The sequence below is a fragment of the Daktulosphaira vitifoliae genome, unplaced genomic scaffold (assembly GCF_025091365.1).
Source record: "Daktulosphaira vitifoliae isolate Bord-2020 unplaced genomic scaffold, ASM2509136v1 Scaffold_3, whole genome shotgun sequence".
NCBI classification, from domain to species: Eukaryota; Metazoa; Arthropoda; class Insecta; order Hemiptera; family Phylloxeridae; genus Daktulosphaira; species Daktulosphaira vitifoliae.
Window position 1 is genome coordinate 42,299,577 of NW_026099574.1, and position 26,673 is coordinate 42,326,249.

At 27.7% G+C, this 26,673-nt stretch overlaps 1 protein-coding gene and 1 long non-coding RNA gene across 2 annotated transcripts; both read left to right on the forward strand.

Annotated features, from left to right (window-relative positions):
- The first annotated feature begins 50 nt into the window (after positions 1–50).
- Positions 51–2,366, forward strand: LOC126900452 (uncharacterized). Its single transcript, XR_007702863.1, has 3 exons — positions 51–333; positions 854–1,002; positions 1,499–2,366. It is a non-coding gene; the product is annotated as an uncharacterized LOC126900452 (long non-coding RNA).
- A 6,214-nt stretch (positions 2,367–8,580) lies between these two features.
- LOC126900618 (NFX1-type zinc finger-containing protein 1-like) lies at positions 8,581–19,185 on the forward strand. The gene is given in 12 exon segments (XM_050676460.1): positions 8,581–8,837; positions 9,620–11,551; positions 11,639–11,722; positions 11,831–12,102; positions 12,175–12,318; positions 12,832–13,060; positions 13,063–13,104; positions 13,168–13,366; positions 13,452–13,596; positions 14,974–15,318; positions 15,460–15,532; positions 18,920–19,185. Coding segments are annotated over 11 exon segments (3,525 nt in total). The 5' UTR covers positions 8,581–8,837; positions 9,620–9,624; the 3' UTR covers positions 18,985–19,185.
- The last annotated feature ends 7,488 nt before the right edge of the window (positions 19,186–26,673 follow it).

Here is a 26,673-nt window from a genome sequence, read left to right on the forward strand (position 1 = left end):
TCATCTATACAAATATGATAAATAGAAATGATCACTGAGCATACGTAAATATCGTTATCGAACAAAGTCGATTTCTTTTGTAAAAACATGCCGCGCGCGCTGAAATAACAAAAAGGGCGCAAGTCTGCTCACACTGCGCCAGTCTTTTGGCCTATAACCGTCGTACCGTTCTACCTAAAGGTGTTTACAGCTGATCAACATTTAAAACGAACTTTCCATTTCTTAACTGTGTCCTCTACAAGTGCAGGATAACGCAATCAGACACACACACTACCAGTAACTGGCATTAGTATGAACCATACAAATATAATAATGTATAATAAAAATATATTTGTAAGTAAAAAACAAAAACCTAAGAAAATTTCGGGTTTTCTTTAAAATTTTAAGAAAATAATGTATATACAGTAGAACCTCATTAATCCGGACCTCATTAGTCCGGACTTCGCTTAATCCGGACAGCTGTCTAATATTACGAAAAATACACAGTTTATGCCGTAGACTAAAATAAACATAAAGGCAAGTTCCTCGAATTTCCCATAAGTACATATATTCTTATCTACCGTCATTAAAGTTATCATAAACTATGTACTAGTAATTTATATTTTGGTCATTATTATATATATACATAATCTATCCACATTAAATATGTAATGTTTTTGCTGGATCTAATATCATGTTGCAATATATATATATATATTAAATCATATATAGTATTTAGTATAATATAATATTCTTAAATCTATTATACGGACACGTTTTTTGGTTATTTTGTTTAATCCGGACTTTCATTAAATCGAACAACCTAGAGCTCTTATTAGTCCGGATCATTGAGGTTCTACTGTATTTTTTTCAGATTCTTTTGACGTGTTGTTGATAATATTGGTAGAAGCTACAGAGTTTTAAGTCGGAAATACTCGAGGGGACTCGGTTCCTTTGTCTCAAACGACAGTTAACAAGCGTTCTCTTTAAAATTTATTCGAAATATAAGTCCATAATTTAAAGGTCACTAGTTATTATATTTTGAAAATATTTAATATAACTAATTTATAAATGAAAATGTTATTATTAACATATCTCACTTCATTTCATTACAGTGTACTTTTTAATTGTACGACATACAGTGAGCCAAGTAAATATTTAGGCATCGTCTAGAAAAGTGATTAAAACATACTTAAAGCAAATTATTTTTCCCAAACAATGTCTGAATATTTACTCGACTCACCGTAACTCTCGGATATTGCTCGATTTAATTTTTTACTTAATAACTCTCATAATTATTTACAAACAGCTCAACCCTACTTTAATTTATAATATATTTCTTTGACGGTGGTGATCTATAACGCATATGGGCCATCTTTCATTTGAACAACGGTATTATTCATTTCTTGTGGTATATTTATTATACTGCCTAGAAAAAACAATGCACGTTGTTACAAAGAACAGAGTATAATATTTGCAGCGGATGTCGTTTGTATAATATTATCATTGTTTGTTGCAGATAATATTTTAATTTACATTTCTTTTTATACAATCTGCGTTGGACATCCCCACTTAAATCAAATTTCAATTAAAATAAATGATATATTAATCACGGCGACCAGAACAAGCCGACCTGGTCTACTGGTGTGATTTTGGCACCATAGAAACGCCGCACTTTGCCTGACAATGGGCCGCATTAGCCAGTTGATATCCACACGCAAAACAATCAACTGCATTTACTATCCAGATCCTATGCGACTGGAGAATCTCAGTCATTCTGGACAGCCACGTGGTTACGACGAGAACACTGCCAAAAATGTCACTGTGACCTAATGTCATCGAGGCTGCGAAATGCACACGACTCGGCGGTACACACACCGATACTATTCCACACACGTACTGACATAGGTGCCTATAGTGACGGGCACGAACACTCCGAATGTCGTTGGTCAAGCGGCGAGAGGGGTGGCTGATGATAAGCTACGTGGAGCATTGGCCGGACTACTCGTGTAACTTTTTAACAATTATTATTGTTACACGATTTACGGTATATTGTTTGTTGAGTCAACCTTGACTTTTAATCTAATAAAATCAATTTTTTTTTAAACGTAAATTTGGAAATTTGTTTATAGATCGTAATATTTTGGACGAAATAAGATTTGGACCTATTGTCCTGAAACCGTGTAATTGTACGAATATAGAACGCTTAAAATAGCATATGGGTAATAATCCATTTTGAATTTTTTTTGATAATCCACCTCTTAGAAGCTAAACTACTGTAGTTTTAACAACAGACACGGTAATAATAATAACGAGTTATGAAATCTTCTTAGCTTTGCCAAGGAGCTAAAACAACTTTCATTTAATTAAAAATTAGTATTTCTCACTATTTTGAGGTCTTTAAAAATATTAATTGTGAAAATTTAACACGAACCCAATTACATAATTTAATATTATTATTTTAAATTGTATTTTTCCTTAATTTTTATATTATGCTTCGAAGTAGAATAAAAGAAACAATTAAAAAATAAATTTCGAAAATTTCACATTAAATTATAAAAATATTAATTAAATAGAATGGAAATTCCGACACAATAGCTTTTCGTCGAAAAGGTGGGGCCCCATACTATTTGTAATTATGTCTTATAAGAATGTTTCTTAGAATCGAGAACATCATTGTTACCATACTGGTGTCAATATTACTTATCGCATAAGTAGTTTCTTCGTTCGGATGGAATAAAAACGGGTAGTTTTGTACATTCAAATTAATGGTTATCAAACAGTAGCTATTGTAAGTGACATTTTCGCGTCCACAGCAGCTATTTTATTGCCAACAGAGTTATGTAGGGCAATTCCGATTGCGTAAAAATAGTTACAAATTGATACACACTTGATATTACACCTGTATTTATGATATTTGATTATTTGTTCTTATCTAATGACCGACAAAGCTATCATTGCACAGTACAAAACAAATTTTGTTGTTATTTTCCAATATTTAAGTTTCGCTAAGAAATTGGGGGGAATCGTAAAACAATTATTGTTTTACGATTACCCCCCATTTTGATAGCTGTATTATACCGCTAACAGAAAAAAAAATTATGTGTTGACATTAAATAAGTGGCGTCAAAAAAAATATATGGTGAGGCACGTGTACATAAAAATAGTTTCCATACACTTTCTTAGCTTCGATAGAAAACTGAGAAGGTATTAGTTTTGCTATGATGTGTATTTTGTTTGTGTCTATCCATATCTGTACCCACTGGACTGTTATTGTTCAACGATGCGCCAAAATATCAAAAAATTCATCTTGTTGATGTATTCCGTATTTTATTTTAATAATTTCCCTTTAAATCTGACACGATAACGTGTTTTTCTCAGTCGCACACTGTTTTATCAACCTAGAACTAACGCCAAGTAACTTATGTGATAAGCTTTTTATTTCAACACATTTGTAAATTGCTTGATCGTCAAGTATATAAATCTCTCGCATTAATTATAAAAGTGAATTATAAACTACATCCAATAAAAATAAGTAAATAATTTTTTAGAAAAACTAGTGAGATATAACCTACATTAAGTATAATACGAAGTGCTTAGAATGCGAGGTAAAAGTGACATTAAAAAAAAAAAAATTATTTAGGCGCACAGTTAGACTGAAAATTAAGAGTTTTTTTTAGTAGTAAAAATTTGTAAAAAAAAACACATTACTGTAAAATCAAATTGTCACTTCAGCTACACATGAAAATTAAAATATAAATACAATATATATATATATATATATATTATTTTGGTAAAATGTTTCCAATTTTTAAACCAAAATTTTACTTGACATACAAACAAGTTTCGTGGAGAATTTAATAAATGAGCGAGTAATTTTTTCACGAAGGAAAATTATTAAACAAGGGCAAAGTTAAAATATAATTCGTTAGGAACATAATTTTTTTTTTAGAAAAATTGGAAACTATAGTTTTTATAATGATTGTTTACCATTCTCACCCCAGAGCGCAAACTGTGTAAATATTTATTTTTTCATACTCGTCGAAAATAGATAATTTAATTATTTAAAATCTGTGAAATCATAACGCGTCAATTAGTATTTGCAGTGTGGCTGGTGCTAAACTTTGATTTTTGTACTACAAAAAATAAATGTGCGTCGTTATTAAATCAATACAATCGTATTGATAAAAAATAAAACAGGTACACGACTCCCAATAATGGACACTCACACTAATTATCATTTACTAGTCGCGCAACGACACTGCCGAACATGGAAAACCCAGACGCCTTAATCGGAATACAACACGTTAAAGGCGAACAGAATATCGCCGCCGTGTCTCTCCCGCTGAACTACCGAGTCTCGTCGCATCTCAGGACGCAGATAATGAACGTTTTATTGACAAAAGTTCAGCTCTACATTTGGAGAAAATACCAATCGCTGGATGTCCAGTTTCTATTCATAGCGACACGTCAACGGGACGTCCACGACCTTTTTCGCCACAACAGTTCCGGCGTCGCGCGTTTCACCAGTTACACGTCGTTAGTCGCCCCGGTTCACGTGAAACGGCTCGCTCAGTTTCGGAACGATTTGTGCGGTCCACAAATGCAAAAGGACTGCCGTTCTTGGGCGCGTGTTTGCCTTCACTGGCAACGATACAAAATAAGCCGACACGTCTCTACCACACTCGGGAACTTCGTAACACCTTCGCGTCGATATCATCGGTCCATTGCCGCTATCTCAGTCCTTCGGGTGGTACAGCTCGACGGCGGTAATCGATCGTTTTACGCGTTAGTCGGAGCTGTACTCGCTCGAAAGTATTACGGCAGAAGACGTCACTGTGGGATTCCTCAAATGCTGGACCTCGATAAGTTTCATTTTCAGCCACATTAAAAACTTTAGCAAAACATTTGGTTTCACGCTCCGCCCCGTTATTAGCTGACACCTTACTGCAAACGGACCCCAGCTTATCCGCAGGGGGGTTGTGTGGCGGTCGAAAATTCTAGAATGTCCGACCGCCCCAACTAGAAGATAAGGCTGGAGCGGTTTTGCCCTAGTCAGAGTTGGTTAATTAATTGTCACAATTTTGTTAAAATTTCATACGTTATATTATAATGTACGAATAATTAAATCATAATATTACATTTATAATGATCTTATGATAGTTATTTGTAATTGTTTTTTGACTTTAAATGATTTTCACTTAATATTTATCGCATTGAATACAAAAAAATCATAAGAATGGTACCATTAATAATAGTTAGCAAGTGTCCTCTAATTTGATTTAATATTTCAAATGAATTTGAAATATATGTAATCGTATAATTAATGAAACTACGTCGTTTATTTGTACATAGAATAAAAGATGCCGGACACATTTTTTTTTCTATCTTTTAGTATGTAGTTTTTATTAGTTTAAAGAGCCCAGTATTTTTTGAATATTTTCAAAAGTTAATTTGAAAAAATTTACTTTGTTCATTATTGGTTCTACTTCAAACCACATTTTACTATTTTTATTTAAGGAAAGCTATTTTTCAAAAAAAAAGACATTTTTTAGAAAATAATTTTAATTTAAAGTACCATTGCTTTTACGCTCCTCATATATACTAACCCGGTTAAGGATTATATTAGCTTCGATGCGAAGCTGAGAAGGTATTAATTTTACTATGATGTGTTTTTTTTTTTATGTTTGTTGCCACTTTTTCTCAGCTCTCACTGGACCGATTTCTTTCAATAATACGTCAAAAAATCACAAATCGTATTTAGTTGAAGACATTACCCTTAAAAATTGAAAAAGTTTTCCTCGTTCCCCGTAAATGGGGGAAACCTCCAAAAAAATTACAAATTTAAAAATCGCTAATTTTCGAAATTTTTTCACTTTTTTTTCTTAAAACTTCCATAACTTTTTCAAAAATAAACAAATCAACATAATTTTTTTTTATACTAAAACCTTAGATATTTTCCTTTTATTTGAAATCATTTTTTTGAAAATCTAACACTTAACCTGCTCATTGGGGAAGATTTAAAATAGCAACTTTTTTACAAAACTAACTTTTTCAACTTAATTTTTGAAAATGTTTCGGAAATACTGCGTCCTTTAAACATATATCAAATTAAAGCTTATTTTATGTACTATAAAATGAAAAAAAAACAATTTTTCCCGACACTTTATCTTCTGCATGTAAACGGCTGCCGTAGTTAAAAAAACGCTAATTTTGTGTTAAAATTTTCGATTTTAAATTTTCAACTTAAAAGTGCTATAACTTTTCGAAAAATGTAATTATCAGCACAAATTTTTTTTTTCTAAATACATTATAAGTACATCTTTCATTTGACATACTTTTTATCAAAATTGGATAATTTCCTTATATATAGGGGGCGTTCAAAATTTGAAACATTGTATAAAAAATAGAACCTTTTCAACTTAACTTTTGAAAATGTTCCGGAAATACTGCGTCTTTTAAACATATATCAAATTAAAGGTTATGTCTTATTCTATAAAATGAAAAAAAAAAATTTGGGTGATAAGGTGTCCCGACACCTTATCTTCTATGTGCAAATTGCTGTTAAATTTAAAAAAAAATGTAATATTTGCAATAAAAATCACCTTCTATAAGGATGTTTTGTACTTAAAACTGCCATAACTTTTTCAAATATTAACAAATCAAAATAATATTTTTTTATATTGAAACCTTAGGTAATTTCCTTTCGTTTGATATCTATTTTTTTTTGAAAATCTAACACTTATTCTGCTCACAAGGGGGATTTAAAATAGCAACTTTTTTATATAATTTAATTGACATAGAATAAAGTTCATAAGACATAAGAAATTAAACTTATTAAATTTTTTTTACTTTTTTAAAGTCGAAAAAGTAATTTTTAAATTTGAGTTATCTTAAATAGCCAATTTTTTAGCTTCGATGCGAATTTTTTATATGTAAATACTAATTTTTGATAATATTAAAACTTAGAAGTGATAGAAAAAGTCTAATTGCAGATTTGAAAACATCGCGAAAAGTTGATTTAAAATGGTATATTTTTGTTACTGATGAAAGTTCCTTGTAGTTCAGTGCATTTATTTAGAGTAACAAACAGTTTTTATTGAAATTTATTGTATCAAGCCCTTTAAATTTTTATACACGTAAAAATAAAGCAAAATACATCTTCTTTAATATTTATATAATTTCTTCGTTTAAATTACAATATTAAATTATTGAATATCAATTTCATACTAAATTTAATAATTATAATTAGTATTTATTCATATATTATGTTTTAAAATCAAAGAACTACTAATTAGGATATAATCAAAGAAATAAGAGTTGATGTTGCTTTTGGAATAATCCACCAATTTTTCTAAATTAAACACTATCTACTGATTTGCATCGAAGCGTTTCTTATGATAGTGATTTTAATCACTGTCAAATATCATCTATACTTGTCCCATCTATGCCTTGTTTACACTGTGCCTCGACCCCACTGTGCTACCTTTCTTTTTTTTTTTAATTCTTTTTGAGTGAAAAATGTTTAACTCATTTGATTTTTATCTCATTTAGATTCAATAATTTCAATAAATATCAAGGATTCCATTATTGTAGTCTCCTCTCGTGAGAAGAAATTCATATTAATATTATTTTACTATGTGGTTTTTTTTTTTGTAGCTATCATTTATTTTCTCAGCTCTTATTTGACCTACTTTTTTGATAAATTTTTTTTTTTAAATTAAACACTATCTACAGATTTGCATCGAAGCGTTTTTTATGATAGTGATTTTAATCACTGTCAGATATCATCTATACTGGACCCTACTATGCCACGACCCCACTGTGCCACCACCCCACTGTGCTGGGTTTTTAAAATTAAACACTATCTACAGATTTGCATCGAAGCGTTTTTTATGATAGTGATTTTAATAACTGTCAGATTAAATCTATATTGGACCCAACTATGCAACGTCCCCACTGTGCTGGTTTTTTTTTTTAAATGATTACATCAAACTTTTAACGAATTTTTCAGGTTAATAATCGTAGATCAAATGTATTATAAAATCGCCTTTAAAATTTTAACCAAACTAAAATTTGACCATTTAAAGTTAAACATCCAAAATTAGCCGATTTATACATTTTTTTCAGTTTTTAAACTATTTTAAAATCAAATAACAAGTTCAATTAAGGTTTCAAAGGAGTTCTCATAAATATTTTTGGATTCTATAATCATTTTTTTCAACATGTATTAAAAAAAAATAATTTACTAGATAGTAAGATAATAATAAGATATTAGAAAAAAGGCCAACCACCGAAATTTTTAGGGTTTTTAATCCTGTTTTATGATTTTTATTATAGAAAAAGTCATGGAAATTTATAATTAAAAAAGTAAAAATAATAACTAAATTTCTTGATTTTTAAAATTGTAATTTACTGTTCCTCATTTACGGATAACGAGGGACCTTTTTTTTTACAAATTTCGATAATATATAACTATTATTGTTGATGAGATGTTATAATTATTAACAACTGTGGATTAATATCGATAGTGAATATCGATATTAATGGAGAGTTGTTCTGTTCTATTACTAACCGCTTATCTGTTAACATTGTTGATAATTTCACAGGATACTTTCAAATTCAATTTTTAATCATGTTTTTTTCTTTGGAGAAAGTATTGTATTTGAATAAAGAATTTAGGCTGTGACACACTACTCTTTATTTGGTGTCAATTTTCATTTAGTTTTTACTGATATAAGAATTACTCGCACAATAATTGTCGATAATATGACACATTACCACAATTAATCTTCAAAAATTAATTTATGAATAATTAAATAGTATAGTAATTTCTCAGACCATTAGTTACAACCAAGGTAGTTATTTATTCATATAAAGTCATTAATAATTAATAATATTATAACATAATAAGTTATTTATCAATATTTAATATTGATAATCGACTTATGAATAACAACATATTTTATTTAAATATTATTAAAATTTAAAAATACATTCAAAATTTAAATTTATAATAAATTATACTATTTAAAAAAAAAAAAATGCCATTTAATCTATAATAGATATGCATTAAAATTAAAATCATAACAAAAATTTAGTTACTATAATTGAATTGTGGACAAAATAAATATTATTGTTGTTGAGTCAGTAAATGTTTTTGTTTAAAAATATTTGGATTATTACGAAATTTATAAATTAACCTATCAATATACAGTAGAAACTTAAATCACCATTGGAATGGGGCTACAATAAAGTATAGAAATTATGCCATTATTAAATATTTGATATTAATCTTAATATCAAATAGTATATTGTATTTATTACAATAATTTTTAGAGCTTAGCATATAACAATAGTTAATATCATTTTTCAAAACCATATCATTATTGTAGACTAAAAATACATTTTATTGATTGTTTTTGATTTAATGAAATAAAAAAACAAATAGATTAATTTGCATATTTGTTAAATTAATCAATCCTTGTTCATTTGGAAGTGTTTTATCAAAAATTAACTTTAATAGTATTCAAGGGATATTAAACCTTTTGTATAGTAGAGCCATTTAGTTATTGTTAATATTAAATATTTTAATTTGTTTTGAATCTCAATTGTATAATGTTTAAAAATTATTTTTTAGTTACAATGACTAAAAAAAAAATAGCTGAAAATAATTCCCAACAAGAAAAAAATGTCCAGTTAACTCCAGATCTATGTTGGTTAAAAAATGATCTATCTCAATCAATGGTATTGACCACACCAGTAAATAGCTTTGCAAATTATAAAGATATTCCATTATATCCTACATTTGAAGATATAAAATGTGTCCCTTGCAATCTTCTTGCTAACAATATAAGGAGTCCATATAAAAATTGCTATGAATACCTTGACATATTTTTTCGTCTTGCGCGTGAAGATTTTGTTTCATCAATAAGAGATACTATACATTTATTAAAGAAACCTATAAAAAGTGCGCAAGAACAAATTGAAATGAAAAGACTGTGGCTTTATGAAAATGTTAAAATTGTCAAGACTTGTGCTTCTTCATTAAAAACTTTGTTTTTTTGTTTTGACACACTTGATAATGCTAAAAAGTTTGATTATGAGAATAGCAAACGTTTTAAAAATGGAGCATTGTTAATTATCTCTAATGACAAATTTGAAACATTTACCTTAGGAATTGTAACTGATACCATTAGATTGAATATGGGTAATGTTGGTGTGGATATTTTTGATTTGAAAAAAGTTAGTAAATGGCTTTGCATAGATATTTTAGAACCCCCAGCTTTTTATGAACCATACAGATATGTTTTAGCAGTGTTACAAGACCTAAATGAGAGAAATTTTCCAATGAAAAATTACATAATTTATGGTAAAAAATACATTTCACCTCCACAGTTTTTAAGTGGTGGATCAACTTACAAAATATATGGAGTTGAATTTGATATTCTTAAAGATGATCAATGGCCTTCTGCTGATTCATTACAGATGGATATAAATCAATATGAAGCATTGAAAGGTGCATTAACTAAAGAGTTTTCAATGATTCAAGGACCTCCAGGAACTGGTAAAACATATATAGGCTTAGAAATTGTAAAAATCATTATTGAAAATTTGTATTTAACTAAAAGATTGGCAAGCCCTATTATGGTTGTTTGTATGACAAATCATGCACTTGATCAGTTTCTAGAGGGTATTTGGAGATCAACCAAAAATATTGCTAGGTTTGGTTATGGTACCAAAAGTGATATATTAGTTGATTATGTTCCTCGTATGAGTATAGCTCGTCAAGATTCTTGTGCAGATATTTATGTTGACGCTAAGCGAAGTGTTGCATCTACGTTAAAAGAGGAAAATAAATATCAAAGTCATATAAAACAAATTAGTAAAAATATTGGCATTCTTAGTTTACGTTCATTGATGGAAGTTCTTATAACAAGAGGTTTTGATACATGGTTTAAAGACTCTTATGAACTGTTATCTTGGTTATTTTATGATGTTACAGATGAAAATGGTGTAAATGTTGTTGAGTTCATGAAATTAAAACAATTTTTTTCATCTTGGGGAAATAAATCTAAAAAACAAAATAAATTAGAAGATGACGTGTACTGTATTACACTAACTAATTTAAAGCAATATTATTGTCAAACACAACGTTTCTTGGATGATTTAGAAGACAATTCCAATAAAAATGATGAGGATATTGTTAAAAAAAAAGAAGTGTTAAAGCATTCATTGAGAACTATGAAGTTAATTGAGAATCATTTAATAAAGAATTTAAAATTATTTCAATCGACTTCTACTATTGAGTTTAATGAAGGTGTTAAACGAGATTCAATAGTAATCCGTGAACGATGGTTATTGTATTTTGATTGGGTGCGGTTAAATTTGGTAATTAAAAAAAATCAAAAACAAAATATTGTAGATGATGTTCGACAAGGGAGACGAGAAGTAAATAAATATAAATCTATCGGTTATTTAAAACCAGTTAAAGATAAATATGTTATTGGTATGACAACAACTGCTGCTGCTCGAAATAGATATTTGTTGCAAAATCTTGAATGTCCAATTGGTAATATATTTAAATACTTCAAGCAATTTTTTTTTATGATATGATAATATCATATATCTATAAATGAATATTATTTGTTCAATTTAGTTATCATTGAAGAAGCAGCAGAAGTACTTGAGCCACATATAGTAGCTTCGTTGTCTGAACATTGTAAACAAGTTATACTTATTGGTAAGAAAATCTAAAATAGTAAAATGTTTTATGCAATTTTTTTTCTTTATAACTATATATATATATATATTAGTATATGTATGAAATATATTAATACACCTTATGCAGGTGATCATAAACAGTTAAGGCCTCAAACTGCTAATCATTTAATGGCCAAAAAGTATCAATTAGATGTATCCCTTTTTGAGCGTATGGTTAATAACAATATCCCATCATATGTACTCGCTGAGCAACATCGTATGAGACCAGAAATTTCAGGTTTAGTGACTCCAGTTATTTATCCAAATTTAAGAAATCATTCATCTGTTTTAAATAGACCTCATATTAGAGGTATAGCATCTGATGTATTTTGTATAACTCATAAAGCTAATGAAGAAAAAGTAAATTTAATTATTTAAATAATTTATCTATATAATAAAGTTTTAATTTTTGTATATATGTATTATTTTTAGGATATAGAAATATCAAGTTTTAAAAATAGTCTAGAAGCTAATTTTTTAATAGCATTAGCAGATTATCTATTAAAACAAGGGTATTATCCAGAAGACATAACTATAATGGCTATGTACAATGCCCAAGTTATTTATATTACTAAGGTAATACTTGACAAAAAAAAAAATCAAAATTATAAGTTAAAATTATTTGAAATATTAAACCTATGGCTGTATTCAAGGTGACACGGTACCGTGTTTCCCTCAACCGTACATCACGTTATCAACCTAAATGAAAGTGTATCGGGATATGAATCATAAGTGCACGGTGGCCTAGTGGTAAGGTTTGTCTAAAAGACGCCTTGGGTCGCGGGTTCTAATCCCATACCGTGCCTCTTTTTTTTACATGATTTTGGTACACTTTCTATAACCGGCTGTCAATCCCCGGCGGCCGTGTTAAAGGGAGTACCAAAGTTCAAGCTTCTCAAAATTAAAAATAATACATATAAATATATGTAAACCCATCATACTTTGGACCTGTCCAAATATATTCTGAATACAACCATAATTCAATCTTATTTATTATATATTTTATACATAATAGATATAATAGATAAATTATATCTATTACACAATCGTTACATTTACTATTATTCATATTTTTTTATGGGGTTTTAGCTGATAAATAAACCACCTTATAAACACTTAAAGGATATTAGAATTTCATCAGTAGATGGATATCAAGGTGAAGAAAATGAAATTGTTTTATTATCATTAGTACGTAGTAATAATTATAATAGTGTTGGATTCCTAAAAACTAATAATAGGGTATGCGTAGCACTTTCAAGAGCTAGAATAGGCTTTTATATAGTAGGAAATTTGGATTTACTTTCTAAAGCTAGTAAACTATGAAAAGCATCAAGAATTATTTATCTAAAATAAAATCAATTGGTAAATGTATATATTTTATTTGATAAATAAATAAAAACAATTACATATTTTAATTTTTTACAGGTCCAAAATTACTGTTAAAATGTCATAATCACAATATCACATTAGGAGGCGTATCTGAAGCAAGCCAGTTTAAAAATGTTTTTGTTAATTGTAAGTTACTATGTAATGCTAAACTTTTATGTGGTCATCAGTGTGTTAAAAAGTGTCACTTAGAAGATAGAGAGCATATGAAATTGGATTGTCGAAAACCTTGTTCTAGGTGAAAAAATAAATTTACGAATAACTCATTTTGTTTGTTATTCACATATAAGTATAAAACCATTAAATAAATTTCTTTTATGTAGACAGTGTTCAAAAAATCATAAATGTCAGAAACTATGTTATGAAGAATGTAATAAATGTGAAGTTTTAATCAGAGAAATTAGTTTGTGTGGTCATATTATTGAAGGAAAATGTTATGATTTCAAGAATATTCTTTGTCAAACTAAAGTATTTTATTATTAGTTAAAGTTAAATTTTTTAATCAGTTCAATAATTATTTATTAACTTATTTAGTTAAAATATTGCTTATTGGTAAGAATAATATAGAATGTGCAGTCAAACCAGATTATTAGAAAAAATAAAACTAGAAAAAGCAAATTTTTAAAATTTTTGCTTAAAGAATACAAAGTTAACAAGTAGTTGAATATATGTTAAGATATCCATGACATGTGTTTTCAAGGGTATGTTGATGATTTCTAGGTGAATACACTCCTTTAAGTCAACAACAGTCCTTGGTGGGTTGTTTTTAAACACCTTAATTTTCAAATAACTTCAACAGATTATGTTGTATGTAGTCATGCAATATGACTTATTGATTATTGTTACAGTAAATTCCAAACACTGTGATATGTTAATCATTTTTTTTTTGCTTTCACTTGAAGATCACAATGCCGATGAAAATGCACTTATTCAAAAAAATCATGCAAAATCTCATACTGCACAATTTAAAATTAATCTGTTGAGATTATTTAAAACTAAAGTTTGAAAACAATTTAGCACTACTCTTTTTTGTATTTCTTTTGTTAAATTAACTTTTATGGAGTTATTATGTTATTCTTGCTAATTGTGTAGTTAAAGCCTTTCTATATGCTTATATATTATTATACTTCTGTTAAATTTTTAAATGTAAAAATGATATAAAATACGTAATCAACTTATAACCAAAATTCAAAACCAAATGTTCATATTAACATAAGTTAAAGAGTAATTTATAATAATTAATAATTAACAATTAATTATACTTTTATACATAAATAACTAATTAATTAAGTAAAATTTATAAAATATATAAAACTTAGTCAAATTGAGCAATTATAAAAAGCATGGATCATATATATTTCAAATAATTTTGGATTTCTTAAATTAACTTTGAAATTTGAGAAACTGCGAACTGAGAATTGAACCCAGATCTTATGCTATCTGGACGAAATGAATTAGCATTTAAATTAAACTAAATTAAATTAAAGCATTAAATGAAACTTTTATTTTTAAATATAAGTTTAAATAATTTACATTTTTAATCCTCAATCAAAACTCAATGTAAAAAATGTGATTTTAAGATTTTGTTTTTTTATCTTCATTAATATGCAGTAAAAGTATGTAGTTAAAAAAATCAAGTCTAATAAATTTAATTTTTGAAATAGGCTAGACATAGAGAGTGTGTTTTTGTCAGATTTAGTATATTAATATACTAAATCTTATATTTTATTGCTAAATCATTGTGAATTTTTTTTACAATTAAATATTTAAAATTAAAGTGAAAAATAAATTATTAAATATATTTATTATTATTAAGTAATAATTCAATGAAATATTAATTTTCAGATTAAAGTAACATTAAACTGTGGTCATGAAATTGAGAAGTTATGCTTTGAGCCTTCAGTATGTGATAAAATTTGTAATAAACCAACTCCAGGATGTTTATTTAGGCATTTATGTTTAAAAAAATGTGGTCAAATGTGTAGTCCATGTACTGTTTCAATTCCCATAATTTTGATTTGTGGTCACATTTCAGAATTTAAATGCTCACAAGACAATAATTCAGTTGTGTGTAAAATGAATATCAATAAAAAATTACCATGTGGACATGAAATAGTATATTTTTGTGGTGAAAATATATCTGATATAAATTGTCCTCACGATAGTCACAAAAACGAAGACACTATTGAGGTAATATAATTAAATTTTTAAAAATAAATTTTATATTTATTTTGTTTTGGTTAATTTTTATATTTTGAATTTTCATTTAGTTTAATTGACTGAATTATAATGTTATATAAAAATAATTTATTTTTTGTTTGGTATATTTAGGACATGAATGTGAAAAAATGTGCAGAAAATGTTCTAACAAAAAGCATAAATCTTATTCAAAATAAGTCATTGAGTATGTCTAAAGATATTTGAGGTTCATGATATCATTAAAGAAATTTATATAGATCAACTGAATAAATAAATAGGATTTAGTTGCCAATTGAAGTATTGTTGTACATTTGTATTATTTTCCAAGAAGCGTACTATATATATATATATATATATGATTAAGTTCTTTCTTATTCTTTGGTTTTTATAGGTCATCAGTTTCCACCTGTCTCTACCCTGTGCTTCTGTTTCTACATCTTGTATTTTAATTTCTTCTAATGTTTTTTTTACTTTACAAGTAGTATTTTCCCAAAAGGGTTTTAATTTAATACTGCATTTATTAGACTATTTGACCTTCATATATGGCCAGACCATGCAGTTCTTCTATGTTATAATATTGTTACTATGCCCGGTTCTTTATATAATCGTTGTAATTCTATGTTGCTTCTTATTTCATATTGTGTGATTTTATTTATGTGTATTCTTCTTCCGAAGATTGCTATTTTATCTTCATCTCCTTTGGATGTTGGCCATATTTCACACACATACAAAAGAACTGGTCTAATATCTACCTTGTATAATGTAATTTTCGATTTGATCGATAGTTGATTTGATTTAATGTAAGTATGTTTGTAAACCCATAATAGCATTTATTCGCTGCAGTATTTCTTACTTTAATTTATTTGTGATTATTATTTTTGTTATTTATTGTAACTCCAAGGTATTTAAAACTATGTACTCTTTCAAACTTAAAATTTTTAACTTCTAATTGTTCCCCATGATTTTCTTGTCTTGATGTTACCATATACTTAGACTTTGATTTGTAATCTAATGCCTTTACTATTTGTTATAAGCTTTTTGGTGACCATTTTTACTTCTCGTCTATTAAATCCTAATATGATAATATCATCTGCATACGCTAGTATTTCACTTTACCTTTTGTTTTTTTTCAAATTTAATTCCTCATACTTACTCTTATTTTTCTTGACTACTGTTTCTAGTGTTATATTAATAAGTACTGGGGATAATTCATCTCTATATTGGAGTTCAATCTTAATTTTAAATTCATCTGACATTTGTTATTTGTTCTGGTTGGTATCCTAAAGATTATAAGTACATTCCATAGAACTTCTTTATTAACTAGTCATATGCCTGTTTATAATCAATAAACAACAAAAGTAAGTCCTTGTAAAATTCATAATGTTTCTCAACTAATTGTTTAACAGTGAAAATGTGGTCTATGATGATTTTCTGCTCATAAAACCACATTGGTAGTCTCCATTATTTTGTATAGGGAGTAGTTCTATTTAATATTATGCCTGATAATACTTTATACATGGTATTTAACAATGTATAGCTTTAAGCTATCATGATTATTGATAATCATGATAGCTTAAAGCATCTCCCTTTTTATAGATTGGATATATTATTGCTAATTGCTATTCTTTTAGTATTTCTTCTTTATGCCACACTTTTCTGATTAATTTTCCTATTTCATTTATCAATTCTTCATCACTATACTGTAAAAGTTCTGTAACTAAATCATCTTCACCTGGTGATTTGTTGTTTTCAAATGTCTTTATAGCAGTACTAATTTTTTTGTCTGTTGGGTCCATGTATTCGGGTTCTGCAGTATAGAACTTTATTTGTGGATGAATTTGTCTTATATTTGGATTGAGTAATTCCTTAAATACTTTTCCAAATTGTTTTGCATTTTCTTCTTCATCTGTTACAAGTGTCCTGTTTTCCTCATGGAAATTTCTGTTCTAAGGATATATCCTTTTCTTTGTTATTATTTTTTGGAAAAAAAACCTTGGATTTGTCCTATTTTCTTCGATTTGTTTTATTCTTTTCTTTTATATAGTCGTTTTTCCTTTCTTATTGTGCATTTAGCTTCTTTAAGTTTCTGTGCAAATTTATTATTGTTTTCTATGTTTGGAGTTACAAGCATCAATGATATTGTTTTATCTCTATTGTCGATAGCTCTCTGACACTTATAGTTAAACCAGATATGTTTTATTACTCTTTTATTTTTTTCTAGGCTTTTCAAAGTGGTTGTTTTTATTATATCCTCAAATTTTTTCCAATTAGGTTTCAATATTTTCTGCTTCTATTTCTATGTTTCTGAATTTTTTATAGTGTCTATATCAATTTGTTCTTCTATTTTCGCCATTTTTGTCCATGTTTGTAGTAATTTAATTTGGATTTTTGCTTTAACTAAGAGGTGATTTGATTGAGAAAAAATTTCACGATAACTCCTGACATCTTTTACGATTTTGTGATTGCTAATCTTTGAGTTTGTTATGATATTGTTATTTTGATTTTTAGTACCATTATCATTGCAATATGCGTGGAAGGCCTTTTTTTCCTATTGCTGGTCTGTATATTTCTTCCTTTTTAATTTTAATGTTGAAATCTTCAAGCGATTCTTAGGGGTTGATGCATATATTGTATTCAGATCTTCATAAAAAGCTTCTTTTTCGTCTTGTTGTTTGTCCTCTGCATAGCCATTTATTAGTATTAAATTCATATGTTGATATTCAAGTTGGATATAACATAGTCTGTAGCTATACAGTTTGAATTTTTATATGTATGGTAAATATTTGTTATTAATTATAAATCATACTCCTCTTTCATGTCATTGGCCACCAATATAAAAACTCGTAAATTTCTTTGATTTGAGATTTCCATGTCCTGTCTATTTAACTTCTTTAATTGTCTTTATTGCTATTCTGTATCGTTCTAAATTAGTTTCTACAACTGTTAGTGCTGATAGAACTGATATATATATATATATATATAGTTATTCTAGGTTCCAAAATTAAACTTATCTAAACAATTATTTATATAAGGCTTGGTCTTGTGTTATTCTGGAACTCATATTTTTTGCTGTGTGAGGTGGTTAGCCTCACACCACACCCCCTTTATTGGAGGGCCCAGTAAGTTAAGGTATTTCTCTCTTCTCCTTGCTGCAATCATTTGCCTGGAACCATCCACCATTAAGGGGCTATTACAATACCTTAGTATCAGGTGATAAGGGCATCAATTTTGTTATGCCATAATGCTTAACTTCCTACAAAAAATAATCGTTTTCATTTTCTTTGAAATGTTTTCTTATTAATTTCTTTGTCTCAAAAGCCTGATACTTCAATAATATAGAAAACGGTGTCTTACATGGGTTAAAAGAAACACTCTTAAGAGTCTTAACCTAATTTAAAAAGTTGCAACCATTTTTCTAGTTTTTTTTTTGAAAATAATTGTTTTAATCTAATTTATTTATCTAAAAAGGTTAAATGAGCATATTAACTTATTTTTTTTTAAGAAAAAATTATAATAATCAGTATAATTTCAAGATGGGCTTTTCATAATAGTATTATTTTTAATTAATATAATATTATTATTTAACTTCTAGATACAAAAAGAAGGCAAAGAAACCGTAATATAAGAAACACTGCTGTTAAACAAATACTTCACTGAAGTGCACTATAGAGTCTAATTTTTTTTATGATAATAATTGGTATAAAAATGTTATTGTTAATTTCTATTGTTTTATGTTATTTTTAAAATTTTATGTCAGATTGTATGTGTTAATTCATTGTTTTTATTTTAGTTGTTAATATATTCTAAAATAAATGTTTATTTTTTAATATTTCTATTAAATGAGAATAATTTTATATATTTATCAATGTTCAGTTCAATTCAGTTCAAAAAAAAAAGTCAAGTAAAATGTTCGTACTTCATATGACTGTTTAGCCGTTAAGTACACGATTATCAAACCATATTGAAATCTAAGTTTTTGATTATTATTTAGTTTATAGTGAAATTTAATAAAACCTTCTGGTAGTTTATGAAGGCTTATTAAACAAAATGTATGAAAAAATTCTCTCGATTATACCGTCGATAAGAGGTGTGGAATGTGCGATCTACAATGGAGCATACTATTATCCAATCCATAGTATAGAAAATCAGTACAGTTAGGTCGCAGTACTGATGCATTACAAGGATAAGTAAAAAATTGATTGAAATAGCATTGTATGGCGTGTATACATGCTTCGTTAAACCGTACAAATATTTGATTCGATGTCGTTGGACGGCTTAAAAAAAGATACCCGTAGGCGAAGTACAATTACGAACCACATTAATCGTACTAAGAAGATTGAAGGGATGTGCAGACGGAAAAAATTATAAAACAAAAAGAATATTCGTTTGACTCGGAGGCGTATTCAGTTTTTTCTTGGGAAAATATAAACATATGAATTCCTCTTTACCCCCTCCAACATATATATTTATAATGTAATTATTTTCATCGTGGGTTATTTTCTCTATACTTCCCTTGTTATAAAGTCCTTGGTTAGACTATAAATTGTCTTGCTTTTATGCAACTAACGAAAATGCAAGTAAACAATAATATTTTGCCACAGACGTAATTAAATCACTCAGTTGTTTTCGAAACGACAGAAAGGTATTTCATTAAATATAAATTTGTACTTGTCTTCTAAAATAAATCGAGCAAACTTTAAAAGGTTCTTTTAAGTGTTGCACATTTTTTCGCTCTGTTATTTTGATTTTTTTAGTTTTTTATATTATGTTACCATAGAAATATATATTATGTATTTTTTGATTAAATTAAATGGCCAAAAAGTATATATATATATATATATATTTATATTGATATATCAAAAAGAATCTTATGTGTTTGTTCTTTTTTCACACCATTCAGTAGCAAAATATAAGCAATTTTTGTTACTTTTTTAAAATGTGTTATTGAAAAACATGACTGGATATTTATTTCTCAATATTCTTCTTACCTTTTGAAAAGTAATATAAAAATATTATTTTAATTTAATGTACGAGAAGTATATTGAAAATAGAAAACAAATACCAAATATAGATTAAATGTATTACTCTGCATTTAGTGTTCTGAAACTCTTAAAAATATTTTTTAAATAATGTAAACTAAAAATTGTTTTTTCCTTTTAAATTAAACTAATAGAATCAATACACGCATACAATAAAATATGAATTAACAATTAATATAAAATCAATGAATGAATCTTTAATTCAATTTTCAAATATTATACAACTAGTAATTTAATGGGAATTTTAAATTGTTTAAATTATCTATTCCTAATTTTTTATAATCCTATTCTTTTTTTGAGCAACTAGTAGATTTCAAGGCTTAAAGTGACCATAAAACTCAGCGGCATGACTTCTATACTTCTTTGAGCGTTGTAATTTCAACATAGATAACATTAATGTGTCTACATCGAAACATATTATTAATATTGTAATATTAATGTTCAATTTAATTTAAGAAACTTACAGCATTATTGGGAATTTTATGAAAAATACGAAACTTATTTGGACAGAAAGTTATTTAATTTTGTTCTGAACTGTACAGGTCACCGAGTGAAATGTGTCTACAAATATCTCGGAAACTGTTGCCAATTAGAACGTTAAGTTGACAACAGATATAATTCTTTCTTTTTTTATATTACTATACGTTTTTTTTTGCGTCGTATCACAGTTAATTTTATTTACTGTACATTCTAGATTAACAAAGTTATTTGACAGTCTAATAAAGTTTTTAAGGATATTATTTGACCGCCCAGTAAATGTTAGAAAAGGCTTTAATAGTGTAGGAGATTAAATAGAAGAATAACAGCAGATAATTTTTCAAAACAGTTTTTAAATGCGTACTTTAAGTCAACGACGTTTATATTTTAACGGATTGATAAATGTAACGCATTTTGTTATCAACCTCTTTGCGATATTAGGAGTAACAAGTATAGTATGGAAAACTTCTCTAAGAATATAATTTTATTAAAATTAATTATTTTTGAAAATTCAGTTGCGCGTTCATAAAGAGATATCCACTAAAATGACGAAAATCGTGATTAAAAAAATGTTAAGATACAATTTTCATATAAAAAAGTGTTTAATGTGTATCCGCTGTTCCTATGAGAAAATTTCGAATAAAACAATTTGCATTTCAAATATAACAAATTTATCTTTAAAAAATCGCCAATTAATATTTTTTGTATTGTTGGAATACTATTGTTTATTTAGCATTGCTATTTTAACTATTTTACACATAATAGTGTAACATTGGTTAACCTGAGTGTTTCAAAAAGCGCAATTGCAATTTTACCGTATAATTGTTACTTTACAGCTGCGATAGAAATAATAATTGGTTATTTTTATTCGTAACTCAAATGTCTGTCTCGAGGTAATATTTATTGGTAATTAAGAAAATTCCATGAAGGTTTATCTTTCCTAATTTACGAAAGATCTGAAGACGATTCGAAACATTAATCCTTAAAACAAATTTTGCTGAGAGTACTGTTTATTGTCGGTGGAAAGTTTGCGTTGTATATATTTCTGTTAAATTACAATCAGATATTTTTAATGATGTTTTCGCTGCTTTTAGCTGTCTTAGTTATCTGATTTTGGGAGTCGCCACAAAGTTTTATATTATTTTACCGAACGACACATTTTTTTACTGATTTAATTTGTTTATATTATAGGCAAAACGTCGAGTTTTAAATAAATCTTTTCTAAATTATGTAAATATACTTAAGTATATAACATAATTAATAATATATAACTATAATCATACTAAATCCATTAGAGATGTACCGGATTTTTTAGGATATTGATTTTACCCGGTATTTTTTTTGAAATAATGTATAATAATAAAAAATGATTATAATGTATGAGAATAATTTTAATCATAGTTTATATTCCTGGTCCAGTGCATTGTCATTAGTAATAACTTATAATTATCATATCTATAACCGTTTAAGTTTCAATCATCGAGTATATAAAAAAGGTTACAGTTATTTAATCTCTCGGGAATCATAAAAAAATATTTGTTTATCACCCTACGACTATATTTTCGTTTTAACTCAAATGAAGGGGAACGTTAGAAATGTAATATTTTATTACATTAACACCGCAATAGTTTCGAAAGTTTGTGAGGCGAAATGTTTTTGCTGAAAAGATTACAATGTGAGTGAGCTAATACAATTTTCAAGATGTGTAAAAATCGGCGAGAAGTTTATATAAGAGGTTCATAAAATCACAAGTATTTCAATAATTGGAGGCGTCATAATTATTATTTTAAGAACGGATAGTTGAACTTAGGAATAGTTGACATTTGATCGTATTAGCAAACATGTGTCAGCAAGCGATAGTAAATTATTTTTATTTAATATATGAATATGATATATTATTTTAATTTAATATATAAATTTGTTTAACTTTTATAAAATCATTTATACACATTGAAAGGACATCAAATTCTATTTGAATTTTACGTACACTTTGGACATTGAAAATTGTTTTCAAATAAATATCAAAAAACAAATTATATTCTTCAAGTAGCCTTTGTTAGAATGTTCGGCAAAAGGGCAGGTTATATTAACAATACTTGCTATTTTTGGAATAATTTGGTCCGTTACATATAAATGTATAGTATTTAAAAGTATAATTTCGGTTGTAACACTTATCTTACGTCCGTACAAGCTTTTATGTTTTGTGTTAAAAATCCGAAATTATTAATAAAAAATTTGCAAGATTGAATTTTCGTATCAGGAATATGGTATATCGTAACGAGTTTGCATAGACAAGTAATTTGTCTGTTTAATTATAATCGTACTCAGTAGGCAATGGAGTATAGAAATATAAACTTGTAAATAGAATAAAAATTAAAAAAAGTTAATACGCCTAAAAATAATTATAAAATGTTATTAATTAATAATTATTACACAAGAAAAGTTCAACCTTGGCTCAAGAATTATGAAAAAAATCAGAACAAATGAATTATAATGCATCAGCGAACGATTGACTGGAGAAAAACACTCGTTTTGCTTATGAAACACAATGTAAAATGATCAACTATTGGGTAAAATTAATGGCATTCAATATTTTAGAACAATCAATAAAATTGTTAATTAATCCAACATACATATCAGCAACCTGAGGTCGTCAAGCAAGATCTGGAATATTAAAGTTTACAGCCATAGAATGTACATCTGTTAAATTATTATTAGTTTTGCGAGGTAACATTCTTATAAAAAGCTTTTGTAAGCTTTCAATTTCATCCTTTAAGCCAAATTAATACGGAGACCGAATAATGGATCTGTATTCAACTATAGATCTTATGCGTTGAAAGTACAAAACTTTCAAACATAAAGGATTAGAAAACTCAAAACAATAATGTTTAAAAAAGCCAAAATTGCGTAAAGCTTTATAATAGATGTTAGTAATGTGTTCATTAAATGACAAATCTGAAGAAAGTATTATGTTTGTCTTTAATAAGAGAAGCAAACATTTTTAAAATGTGTCTCACGTTTAATAATGAACTGGTTTAGGGTATATTTTAGTGGCGAACTCGGGATTTTTTTATGGGGGAGTAATACATAAGAAAAAGTTTTACCACTCCGTCTTAATTGTGTCCTTAGCACGCCATCATGAACGCTTTCAACCCTTTCTTCCTCTCCTAAATACGAAATTTTTTCATGATTACAATCGCTCTTTGATCAAATAGTTCCAACTAAATTATTTGCATAAATTATTTCTTAGGGCATTGAAAAAAATAATTTAGCCATCCCAATGTTTTATTTAGTTTATACTTATTTGTTAAGTATTTAATCTCATACTAGTGTTAAATTATTAAGGTACATTTTTCCGGAATCCGCGGTAAGCTCTTCTTTTAAAATCAATATTTTAATCAAACAGACATTTTTCTGAAAATCTTAAAAATTCAAACATTATAAAAATAAAACAAAAGTTTTCCTGATACACCTATGAACATCAAAAGGTCATATTTATTGCATGAAACACGCATTTTTATTTTGTTCACCGGCAAGAACAAAATGAAAAATCTTTATAAATGGTTCATTTTGAATATGCAACAATGGTTTATAGAACATCCAGTTTATTGTACGGTGTATTATGCATAATATAGAAAATACACCGCAATTATATAATATACATTGTATATTCCTCCTGCAAGGCGGTTGCTGTTTGCGGGGAATATTTAGCAAACACACTGGATATCATTAAATGACAAGTTAGGACGGTAGACAGATTGATAGTTACAAAAGTAGTAGTTCAACTTGAGTGTTAGATAAGTCAGAGCGAAGTGACTCATTATACAGTGTGTTAAAAGAGTAAGGAATCAGGTTTGCATCGCTCTCAATGTTTGTAACAATTGACCTATTTCCTTACCTTTTGAACACTCTGTATATCGAATGAATTATCTATTGTTGTATTTTGTGTGTGTCAGAAGGGTAGAGGAGCGAAAGTCGGTTACGATAACAAGTTTTGCGCTGTGGCGATGATGGTGTTCCTTTGGTATTCAGACTGTGGCTCGGGCGTTAGACGTGACGGGTCATCCACTCGGTACAGTGGCAAAAATATATAGAGCAGTGAGTATGTCGAAATTGGATAAAGAATGCTCCGCGACTTTAACACCATATGAAAAAAAAATGCACGACCCGTGTATAAAATACATTGAGATAGTATGAAATATAGTCCACAGTGTTTGAATGTGTGTTGTTTACTAGAGTTTACGGTCACCATGACTACGACGCAGACTTTTGTACCGTCACTACTATTCTGTATGTGTAAAAAAAAGGTCCTATTCATTTAATTTCATAGCTGCGTGTATGTGCATATTGAAGCCCAAATTTTAGAAAATTATAAGGTACTCAACATGCGTTTACGGATCACGCACATGTTAGTAATCCACCAGAATGACTAATTCTCGAAGGCCTCTTAAATGTCTCTTTGTGCTACATTGGAATTAACACAGAGATCCTGTTGTCCCAAGGGATACCAGAATAATAATAACAGGCATCAGTTTGGCAAAGATGTAATTAGATTTTAATTGAAACACAGAGAATTTCGAACTAGTCAACATGAAATACCTTTGCTCGTTTTTAAGAAGAAACGTTTCATATGAAATGTAACAGATATCAGACTTTAATAAATTTTATTAAAAGAAAAATAAACTCAGCAGAGCGCGGTGGATATGTGTAGATAATATCTATGGGTCAATCCATGCCAAATCATCTAGAGGTGGTTGCACTATTGCCTCAATTTTTTATTTTTATTTTTTATAACCTTCCTATTTTATGACTATTTCAATTTAGACAATTTTAAAAACAGCCTGAACGCTAAAAACACACAGTTTTTTCATATTAATTTTATTGAATTTATATTTTAGAATTGACTTTGTTATAAATAAAAAGTATAGATAAAAAAAAAAAAATATACGAAATTCTAAAATTTAATAATTTTCTAAAAATGATAACTTTCTGTGTAAATTGGTGATTTTGAATTCAATCAAAACCATTAAGAAGTTATTATTTTGTAGTGATTTTTAAATGTGATATTGTATAATCGATGTTTCAACTAATCTAATAATAACAAATATTTAAAACAATTTTCTTTGGATTTAGAGGCCTATAAAGTGAAAAAATTTTTATAAAGGCAAAAATTACCAAAGCAATAATTTTTAAATTAAACCTATTCACAATACATTATTTTCTCAGAAAATTTTTTATATAAATAGGATTTGATTATTAAATAGGATAGTATCCAAAAAAACTATCACAATAATCATAGCCAGTAGTACATCCGCGTCCATTATCAAGGTTTGGAAGTGAAGACTAGAATTTATTCAACTTCAATTACCTTCATATAATAAAATCTCGAATCATACTACTCACCTACACCTATTTATTATTAAAAATCCAAAATATTCTATTCTTTATTTGAGTTACTACAGTTGTTATGGACAGACTTAAAAAAAAATACACGGGTCATGATTAAACTAATACTATCTGAGTTTCGCGTCAAAGCTGATAAGAATGTATTTCTTTTTTAATTTTTAAGAAATATTATTATAGTGTTTAAAAATAATGATTGGGTAAACGATTATACTATACCAGATATAAAAATAAAAATTGATACTAAAATTGTAAATTTTAAATAATATGTGGCTGATATAATTGAATTTAATCGAGCAGTTCTTGTTAGGAGAAGTAGAACTCTAAAACACATAGTCGAGTTAAAGAAATCACTGAACTTTTCAACGGAAAAATACTTAATAGTAACAAGATGAAAGAGTCTTCGACCCGTTAGAGTTTCCGCCGA